Source organism: Alligator sinensis, unplaced genomic scaffold, assembly GCF_000455745.1.
Source record: "Alligator sinensis unplaced genomic scaffold, ASM45574v1 scaffold885_1, whole genome shotgun sequence".
Lineage (NCBI taxonomy): Eukaryota > Metazoa > Chordata > Crocodylia > Alligatoridae > Alligator > Alligator sinensis.
This window is the reverse complement of record NW_005842056.1, coordinates 908,812-921,701: the sequence shown is the minus strand read 5'-3', so window position 1 is coordinate 921,701 and position 12,890 is coordinate 908,812. Positions and strand designations below refer to the sequence as shown.

The 12,890-nt window shown below is 40.9% G+C and overlaps 1 protein-coding gene across 2 annotated transcripts in view; it reads right to left on the bottom strand.

Moving 5' to 3' along the window:
• Positions 1–12,890, bottom strand: part of CTDSPL (CTD small phosphatase like) — a 109,873-nt gene that overhangs the window by 29,907 nt on the left and 67,076 nt on the right. The window contains exons 2-3 of one of the 2 annotated variants that reach the window (XM_006022946.3): positions 12,554–12,708; positions 1,510–1,542 (exon numbers count right to left, since the gene is read on the bottom strand). In XM_006022946.3, coding sequence (XP_006023008.1) covers positions 1,510–1,542; positions 12,554–12,708 — 188 coding nt within the window. The remainder of the gene's footprint in view (positions 1–1,509; positions 1,543–12,553; positions 12,709–12,890) is intronic. The other variant, XM_006022947.3, reaches the window with a different exon arrangement.

The following is a 12,890-nucleotide window of genomic DNA, read 5'->3' as shown; positions in this document are numbered from 1 at the left end:
TATATATATATATATATATGGCATTAAGTGTACTACATAAGTTAATAGCCAAGTGCTATATTTTGACTTTGATGTCTGCATCCTTGTGCCTATGTGTTATTGTATTCTCATCTCTTAAATTTTAAAGCTGTCTTTCATTTCAAGCTTGGGTTCCACGGCTTTTTATATAGGAAGAAAACTACGGCATTTGTTTCTAGGTCTAGTTTTCCTTTGCAGAGCTAATGTTTAAAACTACCAGGTTAAAAAAGTTGGAAGGAATGAGAAGAGAGGACAGTAAATCTAGACACAAACATAATATACCAATGAAAAGAGGATATTCCCAGATGCCCCATAATGTATATAGTTTGCTTCTGGCCCTGATGATTTGGGAGATGCCAAACTTTAAAAGTGATCATTGGCTCTTCAGTGTAATGCTCTTTGGGCACTGGTCCAGGACTACCGTATGGAAAGTAACAATCCTGGAGCTAGTATAATTTCCAATAGTTTTCAGCTCCAAGAAAAGGTGGTGATGGAAAGAGGAAGCTTATATGGCTGAATACTGATCACTTGACACCATTCAGTAGCAGCAGCAGTTTAAAAAAAAAAAAAAAAAAGATACTGGTTGCAATGTTGAGCCTTGAAAAACTTTGGTGTAAAAGAAAAAATAGGGAATCCGAAGGGCAATATTCAGACCTTTAAAACAGATATAAAATACCACCGAAGAGGGGTGAGCATCTTTTAAGACCTGCATTGACATTGTCTTGAGAGCTTTGCAATGGCACTGTCTCAATGAAGTATTGTAAATGGTGAAGCAGTAATGATAGACACAGTACCGAAAAGTCCCCCAAATTAAAAACAAACATTAAAAAGCACACAGTGAAAGCACCCTGATAATTCTTAAGCAAAAAAACCCAAAAGTCTCAAGTCCAAAAAAGTAAAATCTCTAGCTCAAAACATGTACAATGTTTTTATTTGGTTTTGAAAAACAGAATTCCCCACTAACAACGTGTATTCTAATTAAACCAGTTAAGATTAAACAGAAAAACTAAGACTTAAAACCATGGTTTATAATAAAAGTACCGTCTTACTACAACACCAGGGATCTTACTACAGTTGTGTAATACTCCAGAAGTGGACTGTTCTAGGAAAATTAATGCCTCTCTTCACAGGTGGAAACTAGGGGACATTTATATCAATCCTCCTTCATTTATGACAATTAAGTAACCTCAATTTGGTTTTTTCTTTTGAGCACTAAGTTTTCAAAATTCAGCTACAACTCAAAAACAAAGGATAGACAGAAATGAGAACTTCATAAATCTAGACTGTCCTCATCTTTGTAATTAGTTTTATCTCTATATTTCCTGTACACTGTTAAGATAAATCATTTCATAGCATTATACATCCTTGAAAATTAAAAAAGTTTCATATTACATGCAACATAAAATAAATCCATTTGACTCCAACATAAAATAAACCAAAGCAAAGAAAATTATGAAAATTATTAAAATAAAAGGGATAAAAAATACATACACTTGGGATTGGAATGACCTGCATCTGGTCACCCTGGGAAAAAAGAAAAAAAATACCGTGAGGGTAATGGCTTTTAAAAGGGTGAAACAGAAAAGGTTTCAAACATTAAGTTTAAGTACTTAACCATTTTAACAAAAAAAAAAAAAAAAAGCTCAAAATATATAAGAAATCAAGAGGAAAAACAAAAAACTGGGGTCTTACGTTTTAGTTGCTTAAAATGATTGGTTAGTACAACGTAGTATTAATGGATTTTAGGAAACCAAAACTGATAAAAACCCAAGGCTGATTAATGAGAGGTGATTAAAGTAAAATTAATCTGTGCTTGCTTTAACATTATTTCGTTTGAGGAGTAAGGTCTGAAGACGTATTACAAAGCATACTGTCGGCCTGCTTCTAGCTTGGGGCAAAACCTGACCCGTCAGTCACTAGGAGCGGCAGAGTGCCTAACTGCGACAACTTCCACAACTAGGACAATTCAAAATCTATTCCCCCCCGATTTACAAGGTGTGCTAAATAAACCTCAAGGCAAAGCAATTTCCGCTACTGCATAGCATGGTAAATTCCACTCAACAAGAAACCCAAACCCTTGGATGTCAGTCTCCAGCTCTGTTTTGGAGACCTGGCCTGTCTCTTGAGCATGGATCTGTGGACCTCATTACTCCAAGACAGGAAGTTTTTAAGGTAAGCAGAGATTAAGTTTCCCCACTCTTTGCAGCAAGGTCCACAGATCCATGTATTTGTGGAAAGCAGAACCTTCCTTTAAGCAGGACTATCTGAAACACTGTATGGTATGTCTAAATATTTTCTCTATCTTTCCCAGGGGATTAAAGCACACAAATTTTTTTTTTCAAGAAAGAAAGGAAATTGCATTAGCTAAAACTAGAAGACCAGTATGCAGAACGTACTGAACTGATGTCCACCTAGCAGATACAGCAACACAAGAACCGTGGTTACTTTGCATGGAGATAGATGACTGGGGTTCCTAGGAGCTGGTGTATTTTTTTAAATTTACTTAGGAAATGCTATGTCAAAATAGTTATAGTTTTTAGCGCAGATAAGACCCGGTATTTTGAACCCGGCCTGTCAGAGATGGCTTCAGATAAAAAACCACCCAAAAGATGGGGAGAGTAGCTATGGTGAGTCCTAGTGTTGGGTACTGCTACATGAACATGGCTCCTGGGTTGTGCAATATGACTTTGCAGATTTGGAATATAAAGCCAATACCTCAAGGAAGCATTTAGTGTTGGGATTCATATGGAACTAGCTACATTTTACCGAACATATCAAAAAACTGAACTGGAAAAAACATGCCTTTTTTTGCTTGGAAATTCTTAGGGACCCACAATAAAACCACTGGTATGTGTTATACTGCTGGATTTTGGAATATAATATATTCCATCTGCTGGCTTTTTTGGGGGTCCATGGAGGACAGTTGTCATTTCACCAAATATTTATTTTATACCTGTCTGGTCCTCAATGTGGGATTGCAGTAGCAGACCTACTTTAGGAGATGCATCCAATGCAAAGTTAATCAAACTAGAGACTCAAACCATCATTGGGAATAAAGGCACACAAACTGCTATTCTCTCATTCCTAGATTTTAGATAGTTCTGAGAAGCAATAATAAAGATGGGAATACACATAGCAGGGACCTTTGTCTAGCTTTATAAAAATGCCATTTACCAGCTCACATCCCAGTTACTTCCGTGCAGAAGCACACCAAAAAGCACTTTATTAACTAACTGTTTGGCAAAGAGACTGGTCACCAAACTACAGTCTTTGATTTATGATGAGCAAGATATTTTGGACTGCTGGAACCACTCCTACCAACCATGCTCCTGCCATGCAGGGTCAGTGTTGTGATATTACTCTTTGTGGGCAGTGTACAGGAAGAAGGGAAAGGCTGCTTTAGCTTGGTTGGGATTGCCTGACATTTTCCCCCTGATTATTCCAAAAATGCTACTTGGACAGTTGAAAATTAAGGGTTTTCTTTCTTTCCTTCTTGATAATATCTTTTATTGGACCAAGAGTATAGTTGAATGAGACGTTAGAGAAGTTTTTGGGCACAAGGTGCCCTTCTTCAGGTTGAGGAAAGAAGCAGGTACATCTCCAAGGACTGGAATCATACATGTCTCCGCAGGTTTAAAAAGCACCTGCTGAAACCCAGGGTTGAGTCAGGGACCTTTAGATCTTACGTTATTTATTTATGTTAGTACTGTAGATATTTCCTTCTTTCCCTGATCCGTGGAAGGTCAATTGTTGCCCAAAAGCTTCTCTAATATATCTCCCAGCTATACGATTACTCCAATAAACGATATCACCAGAAATCCCTTGATTCGCTCATATTCCCCAAATCGCCACAGCTACACCACCACTCCAGCCCTACTACGCTGGACATGTTAACGGTCATGACCAAAGCAACCCTGTTATCCATTAAAATACCAATACTTTGAGACCTTCATTGGACTTCAACTGATGGATGCTTCACTTGCTTTCTTTCTGACATCCATCCCCTGAATCAGACTAGAATTAGGCCCTTAAAAAGAGAGATTCTTTATATTCACCAGGTATGGATATAGATAACCTGCCAATAGATCAAATGGGGTGGGACGCAAGGGAATACCTACCTTTATTTGATGCACATTATTTGAACTCTGGATCACTAAAACATACGTCTGTATAAGATCTCATTTGATTTCCCAACAGGCTCCAACAATAAGCAGGTTTCTGTTTGTGACACCACCTGTCTGCCATTATGTTAATCTTCTGAAGGGAGACTGTGCACCCAATACAGACCTGGGCTAAGCACAAATATTTCCTGAATCCCTTGGCATTGTACGTCTCTCCTGAATTCAAGATACTTTCTTTCTGTACAGAATTTGAGTACACACACACTATGGGATGTGAATGCCTTCTTCCCTTTCTTTCTGTACAGAATTAAAGTGTGTACACACACACACACACACACACACACACAGATGTGAATGCCTTCTTCCCTTAAATGCAACATTATTGCTACAAAGATCCTGGAGAGTGTCGCTGGGAGTTTATGTAAAATTTGAATGGTAACCACTGACATTAGAAAAGCAAGAGGTTGCTGTGCTTTTGTAAAAACTAAGAATCGTCTGTAGACAGTACAATGGGAATATCTTCAAGACAGGCCTCCTTCAGGAATGCAGTTTTTGCAGGAAGGTTCTGCTCTGCTCATAATGATACCCTGGAGCTAGAAACATGGAGGGAAAGCAGGCCACAGTGCTCCAATTAGAAGCAGGTGAAGGCGAATTTCATTCATGTTGTGACCTTTCCATAAGTTGCTGGGAATTGGCTAAAGCTGTTCCTAAACTTCCAGTTTCAAATCATGTCACTAAGGTAGCTGAGAACTAATTTGTTTGAACACCTGATTGCAAGGACTAAAGTCCCAGGTGCTGGAGAAAAGGAACTTTGTCCCCCGCCAAAGAAACCCTTCAGCCCTATAATTTTTAGGTTGAAATGGACAAGATCTACAATACTGTCCACCATATTAGCGTTGGTTTGACAGCATAAGGCAGGGTGGATAAAAATTAATTATTAAAAAAAGTCAGATTTCTTAAAATTTAAATCAGATTTTTTTAATCGTATGTTTTTTAAGATGCTTTTAAAAAACAAACATAAAGATAGTTTAAATTTAAGATATGTCAAAGCTCAAAGATATCATCATGGAATAAGGATTATAACTTGTAATCATATACTATTTGAGATAATATACTCATATAACCTTTTTAGAAGTTTTATAAATAGGTCACAACAGGCCATGGACTATATTAGGGGGCCAATCTTACGGGGTTCCCAGAGGCTCCTTATAGATTAGTAAAGATTGAAGAAAACCACTGTACCCAATGGGACCCCGTGCTCAGTCTAGACAATGCCATTAAGCATCTCTGTAATATTTGGTTTCAGTTCTCAAACTGTGGATTCGTGCCTCCAGAGATCATAGGCAGACAAGATTCTTTGGGAAGATGTAATATCTTTTATTAGACCAACTAAATAGTTGGAAAAACTGTTCTTTGCAAGCTTTCAGACACAAACACCCTTCTTCAGGCCCAGGGAGAGTTTGTAGTCTCCAGAGATAACATCCTTGTTAACAGCAGTATATGGGGATCACAGAATCATAGAAGTCGGGTGGGAAGGGACCTTGTAGATCTTCAAGTCCGACCCCCTGCCTGGGCAGGAGGAAAACTGGGCTCAAATGACCCCAGCCAGGTAGGCAACAAGCCACTTCTTAAAGACTCCCAGGGTAGGAGCCAGCACCACTTCCCTTGGAAGTTCGTTCCAGGTCCTAGCCGCCCTGACTGTGAAGTAGTTCTTACAAATGTCTAATCTAAACCTACTCTCCAAAAACTTGTGGCCGTTATTCCTTGTTATCCCGGGGAGGCGCTAGGGAAAACAAGGTCTCCCCCAAACCCTTCTGGTCCCCCCCCTAGTGAGATTATAGACGGTCACAAGGTGAAGGCTGAACAGGTTCAGGTCCTGTAGCCTCTCATTGTAGGGTCTGCCCTGCTGTCCCCGGATCATGCAGGTGGCCCTCCTCTGGACCCTCTCAATGCTGTCCACGTCCCTCTTGAAGTGGGGTGCCCAGAACTGGACACAGTACTCCAGCTGTGGGATGAGAGATAACAGACCTAACTGCCCACCCATCAGCCCTATTGCCAATCTGCAAGTTTGTGTGCACACAGTCAAGCCTTACACCTTTCTCTAAAAAGTGCAAAGTTTCAAGAAATTAAATGAATAAAGCGTATCAAACAACATGAATGCACTTTCTGTAGAAAACAATGATTAAATCGAGGCTTCCTGGCCAGCAATTTAAATCAAATTGATTTAAATCACAATTTAAGTCAAATCCACCTTGGTGTAAGGACACTTAAGGATCATTAGGTGGGAGAGAACAGTGGTTTATTTTTGTTGGTCTGATGCCAGTCAAGATATTTTATGCCGAAATAGAGGCTGTGAGAATGCCTGCACGCACCCTGCTGCCCGTGAAGAGCCTAAATAGAAAGAGATGCATGCCTTCTGATGCAGTATCTCCCCCACTAGAATCCCAAGTCACCAAAATTTACAGAGAATGGGTGCATCCATCTTTAATAATGGCAAGTTAAATTTGGTTGGCGCATGTTCACAGCCTGCCAGTCCTTCCTCATCAGGGATGCCATCGTGGTGAAAACTTCATAGCCCGCGGTGAGGGAAGAGGTGCTGTTGAAGCACAGCCTCTGCTCTAGAAGCTGTTGGCAATACACTGGACATTCTGGTACGGAGACTTCTGGCAGCAGCCCGAGTGACGCCCTGATGCTTTCCAAGTTTTTAGGTGTGGCAGAAAAACCCCATTCCTCTCAGACAGCTTCCCCAGGTGCATGAGACAAGACGGAGGACAATCATTTGTCTAGGAGAGGTACTGACATCCTAAGCACAGCTTCACTTCTCAGCAAAGCAAAAGGAGGGCATGGACCTCTCTCTCCCTACCACGCCATGGTGCTGGCAGCATTATGAGCACAGCTTCACTTCTCACTTCTTGCATGCTGCACTCTGATTGAAGGCAAGGGGGCTGAGCACTAGGGATTACCTGCCCTGCTGATCTTTGTGCAAAGGGCAAAAGAAACCGTTCTTTTATCTTCCGTGGGAGTTTGTTTCCTTGCTCAGAGAAGGGAGCAAAAGGGGATTCAAGCACTGCTCCAGAAATACTGCCTGTTCTCAAGAACACTGGGCATTTTTGTCTCCCTGTGTAGGTCCCTCAAGGAAGGTAGCACTGTAGAGCTCATGAATGGGCTCCCCAAAAGCTCCAGTTTTCTCTAAACCAAGGGATTCAACACAACCCATTTAGGTTTGTGTTTGCCCTGTTCTTATCTTTGGTTTTCAGTAAGGATCCTTGGGGAGCTGGGGGGGGGGGGGGGGGGGGTGCAGGGCAGGGAACTCTATCCCACTGTCACTCTGGTTTCAGCAGCATCCTGTACATAGTGCCCTCCACCTATGCCTATGGAAAAGCAAAGCGGGGAAGGACAGATGAAGTCTGCAGTCGGGGATATGTATCCTATTCCATTCAGTGCTCTGCTCTCTGCACTGGAGACCAGGGGGTATTTTTATCCCCCCGATCCCACCAGGAGAAAAATCCTGCCCCCTGCCTTGTGACCTCCATCATCCCTCCCACTCCAAACTTACTTCTATTGGGTCTCAGCACCAATGATCGACAGGAAAACCAGCACCAGAAGTGGCATGCAGGACTGGGGGGTGGGGGGGGTTGGCAGGTTTGGAGCTGGGTGGTTAAAAATAGTTCAGTGCTGGGGAAGGGGGAAGGCAGGAGGCTGTGCTGGGAACGTGTACAGAAGTTCATTTAGATCGGTCTTGCAAGAACCCATCTAAGTTAGACTAACTCCCAGGTAGAGTTAAATTAGATCCAGTCGACCATTTTTTAATTTTTAACAGAGCTAACCTTCTGGGAACTTCTATACAGTTCACACTTAGATTGGCCTAACTAGAGATCCAAGTGTAAGGTCTGCACATGGGCAAACTTGGTTAGCTCGGCTGGCCATTTTCAATGTGATCTAACCTCCCCTAATGTCTGTACCCACACTAACCGATTCACAGATCTTAGCACAAAGGTTTGTGTTGCCTTAAGGGACACTGTAGCTACTTAAGAAATGAACAAGTCTACATTATAATTTCAGTAAATATGGTTATTGGAAAGGGTGTTACTACAATTATTTTTTCTTCACAGAACGGACTGATGAATATTCAGCATGTGAGTCACAAAGAAAGCAACTGCTTTGAGTAGCACTTTTAAAAGAATCATTTCACACTCTGCAAAAATGGGAATACTTTAAAGTTTGTTTTTTTTAATGGAACAGAAATCCATATTATAAAAGTCTGGGTTATTCAAGATCACCCTCCTCAGCCTGACGTTTCGTCCAAGCCTGTGAACATGTTAATTGATGCTTAGCTAGCAAAATCACAGCCACACTGCAATTTTTTTGGTAATACAGAAGTAATTTTGCATTTTATCTGAAAAATATGTTTCTAGATTAAATTAAAAGTTATGGAATTGTTTAATGTGAGGGTTTCAGGACACCAATATTGACAGGGATTACAAATTAAAAGTTATTAAAATAAAAAAAAATATTTCCTATACCAATTAAAACTAGAACTGTCACATCAGTTTCAAGAACATTCTTAAATAGTTTGAGAACTGGTTACACCAGGGTAGGCAATTATTTGGGCTGGAGAGCCACTTTGGGGGTTTTGGTGAATTGTTGTGGGCTGGGTCAGCACACCTCCCTCCCCTGCTGCTCACAATGCCTTGCTGACTTCCTAAGGGGTAGATTACGGGAGTGGGCATGGTTTCAGCATAGACTGGCTGGGTCCCTATGGGCAGAGTGTGTGCTTGGCGAGGCAGATAGGATGGGGCTGCCGGCAGGCAGGGAGCGGTGTCTGGAAGCCAGGGCCAGGGTGGGTGTGGGGCCCGGGACAGAGCTACAATCTGCTCCAAGCATGGCACTGCACTGTCACTGCAATGGGATCGAGGCACCAGTCTCAGCCACCCAGTCTACTCCTGGACATTGCTCCCTGCCTGCCTGTAGCCCCATCCCATCCACCCTGCCCATGGGGGTTCCATCTGATTTCCATGGAGACCTGCCCCGCCTGCTGCATCTGGTGCTCCCAGCAATGGGTGCAGGGGAGGTGGGCTAGGGTGCTTGGGCAGTGGGGCCAAGTCTGGCAGCAGCAGCTGGAAGCCGCTGATGTGGGGGCTTCTGGGAAGCAAGTCTGGCTGCTGTACCGCCTCAGCCCCGCTGCTCATCTAGGAATAGCAGGATCCCAACACCTAGGCCAGGTGGGGCTCAGGGACACGCTGCAGGGATAAAATCCCTTGGCCAGATCCGGCCTGCGGGCTGTATTTTGCCTACCCTCGGCTTACAATGAACTTCTATAAAAGAGAATACGCCTTCCTACTTCTGCTTCTCTCTGTTTTTTTTGTTTTCATCACTAGCAATATTGCAACACCGCACAATGAGAGAGGAGACACAATACGGGCAAAGCCATTTTATACTACAGCTCCTGACAGCAACTAATTAACACCATTAATGCTTAAGAGGCTTTTTCTATTTAGCAAGTAAACAATCATGTTGCAAAAGCTCATGCCTGGTGAAGTGCGCCTTGGGAATCTGGGCTGAATTCAGAGATAATTTGTAAGGTGCTAAGAAGTTACCACCTCAGGATATGGGTGACAGCAGATGCAGAGAAGCAACCAAGTATATATACACTAGCTCAGAGTTTAAGGGATTCTAAATGGGTGCAATTTACCAAGGGGCTGGAAAATAGGAGTGTTGTAGGAGCCGCAAGTAATGGGAAAGTAGTGTGCGAGTTACAGCACCTGCTTCTTTTTTGTCCCTTCTACAGCAGATCTCATTTTTCATCCCCCCGCAGTTTTATTTTACCAACATAGATATCATTACACCCACTTCAATGTGTAATTTTCACCACCTTTATGCAGTGCTTCTGAATTTGGCCTCCATAAGCACCACAACTAAACCAAATTTGACAATTGCAAATTTGCAGCATCCTCTGGAAAGCTGCACTAACCTTGACAGAAGCTCATTTATTTACATTTATTTTAAGCATGGTTTGTTTTTTTTCAAATCTAAAATAAATAAAAGGCAGCATATATCAGATACATTTACAAAGTATATGCATAAAATAATGTTTTACATATTTCAGTGACCTTCAAAACTTCCACCCTTCCACCTCTTTCAAACAATTTTATGGATTCAATTTAAATTGGTTTAAGATTATGTGATGGGCAAGGATTCATTCAGGTGGCATCTTTTATTGGACCAACTACGTAGTTGGGATAAAGTTAGACAAGCTTTTGAATGTAAGACGTCTCTGTCAAGTCTTTGATTCAGATTATGAGCATTTTTCTTTCCCCAGGAATCCCACAGGTCTGTTGATATTAATATTAATTAATTTATTATTCAATTTCTACTAAATTAAAGGAAGTGGGTCTGCTTTAAAAAATTGTAAAGTGTGAATTTTGTGACAGTTGTTTTTGGCTTTTGAATTTGGGTATGAAAATGGATCTTGAATTAATCCAACTGCCATCAACCTTTGCAGTTTAGTACTATTGTAGTTTAGCATTAGGATGATATCTTGTACTTATACAGCACAGGTAGCAGTTCCATCAAGCCACAATGTACAGATATTTAGATCATTTATCTGTATTACCACATGAATTCTGAAGTGTTTCCGTTTCTGAACGATTCAACTAGAACATTCACTCTATCCCAGCAAAACTGAATAGGATACCATGTACCAAGAAAAGTGAGAAATGCAGAAAGCTAAAGGTAATTTATTTTCTAAGTTTCTGGTTATCAAGTTAAGGAACCTACAGGGTTTTAGTACAGTTCTGGTCTTCTGCTTAACACTAAGCATTTAACATTTCCGGGTCTCTCTCCCCCCTCTGGAATTCATTCCTTTTTCTTCTTTCACCCCTTTCATCACTAATCTTGTTTCTGTACATCCTTCCCATCATCTGTTATTTTGGAAAGGGTTACCTGTTCCTTTGCCTTTTTGCATGCCGCTACTCCTGGACCAAAACATTGGAACTGCTCATTCTAGTCAGTCAGTAAAGAATTTGCAGTTAGACAGACCGAACAAAACAGAAACATGCAATTCTTTCTCCTCTTGGGGTAGAAAATAGCCAACTCTGAATTTGATCCAGAGCTTCTGGACTAGTAAATTAGATGCAAAGCAGTCTCAAGCTAACATGCACACTTCCAATTCAACTCTCCTCCATCTGCTCTTTTAATTTCCCATTCTTTTCCTCACTTCTCCAGAAAGCTTCTTGCTGCTCCTCCTGCACTTTGTAGGATTGATATGATTTGCTTCTGCTGATGCCAACCTGGGACAGATTTGGTCCTAGGAAGTATGAAACCTGTTGTTCCAGCTATGAAAAGATGTGACCCAGTGTAACATTAAAAAAATGAATCACTGAACTGGAATTGTGCAAGGAGGAAGGAACAGACTTCTCTTTCTTTTATTACTTCTGGACACACCAAAGGTCCACATTTATTTTTCTGAGACCTCCAAACTTACAAGCACAAATGGGAAGTTTTTCTAGACAACAAGGGTATAATATAACTCTCTAACGGAGAGTTCCGAAAATCTAGCAGAGCTTGGGAAGAGATGGGAATTCTAGGTTCACCGTTCCCAATGGTAAAACTCCAGCCAGGAAAGGCTAGTTTACTCTTTGCCATCAGTATAAATTATGTACAAAAATTATATCTATATTTATCACAGTTATGTGTCTAAATTCAAACATATGAACTTGCTGAAAATAACCCTCTGTAAACTCAGCTATTGGTTTACATTTAGTTATAAAAGTTTAAGGGTTCATTCAGTTTCCAATTACCTACTGTTCAATTATCTAATTTAAAATCTAAAAATAGGTTTGCACACCAGTAAGACACATGGCAAAATAAACCATTCTATCTGATACCTGTGGACTGGTTTAAATGACAACATACTACGGGCAGGTGCAGGGCATCTGAAAAGGTCAGTACCTCCCACCACGCTGGGAGTTGCTCCTCTCACTCAATGCCTTTTCAACTGGATGCTGAAAGCAGTTCCAACTGGCTCTCAAGGAGCAATATCTAATTTTGCTTTAGCTGGGAGAGATTAACCTTAGGGATGAAGATTGTGGTTTAGGTGAAGAAAACCCCCCGCACAAAAAAGGGGTCCGTTTCTAAAATAAATGTAAGTTTAGTGCTTTGGGTTTCTCTATTCATTTTATTTGAATTATACATATTGTTCACATGATACAGCTAAATTGTTTTCTGCAGAACCACAAGTACCTAGACTCATGGAATAAAGGCCTATCTTTTAAAGACAATTTTTAACTAGCAGCTGAGCAGATATTACTCATAGGCGTTCAACTTACTTGAGTTACAATTACATTTTTCACACAGGAAATCAGCATAAAGCTAGCATTCAAAAGCATGAACTTTGCTATTGCCAACTTGTTTACCTTCTGAAGTCCCCCATTCTCCTCCACCAATGGTGGGAGAGTACCGGTGCTGTTGCTTGATGGTGGCTCGACATTGTAGTCACGAAAGCAGCAGAATAAGGTGCTAAAGATACTTCGACTCCTCTGTTTCTTCAAACTGATATTACATTGGGACACTACAGAAAGGGGGAAAAAAAAGGTGTTATACAGATTTAAAACATTTCCAAATATAAAAAATTTATTTTAAGAAGCACAATATTACTTTTAAAAATAATTTTAAGCAAAATTTTTTTCTTCCCACTACAATGTAAATTGTCAGTTAGGCTTTCATAGATATTTGTATATGCTTTGGATCTCC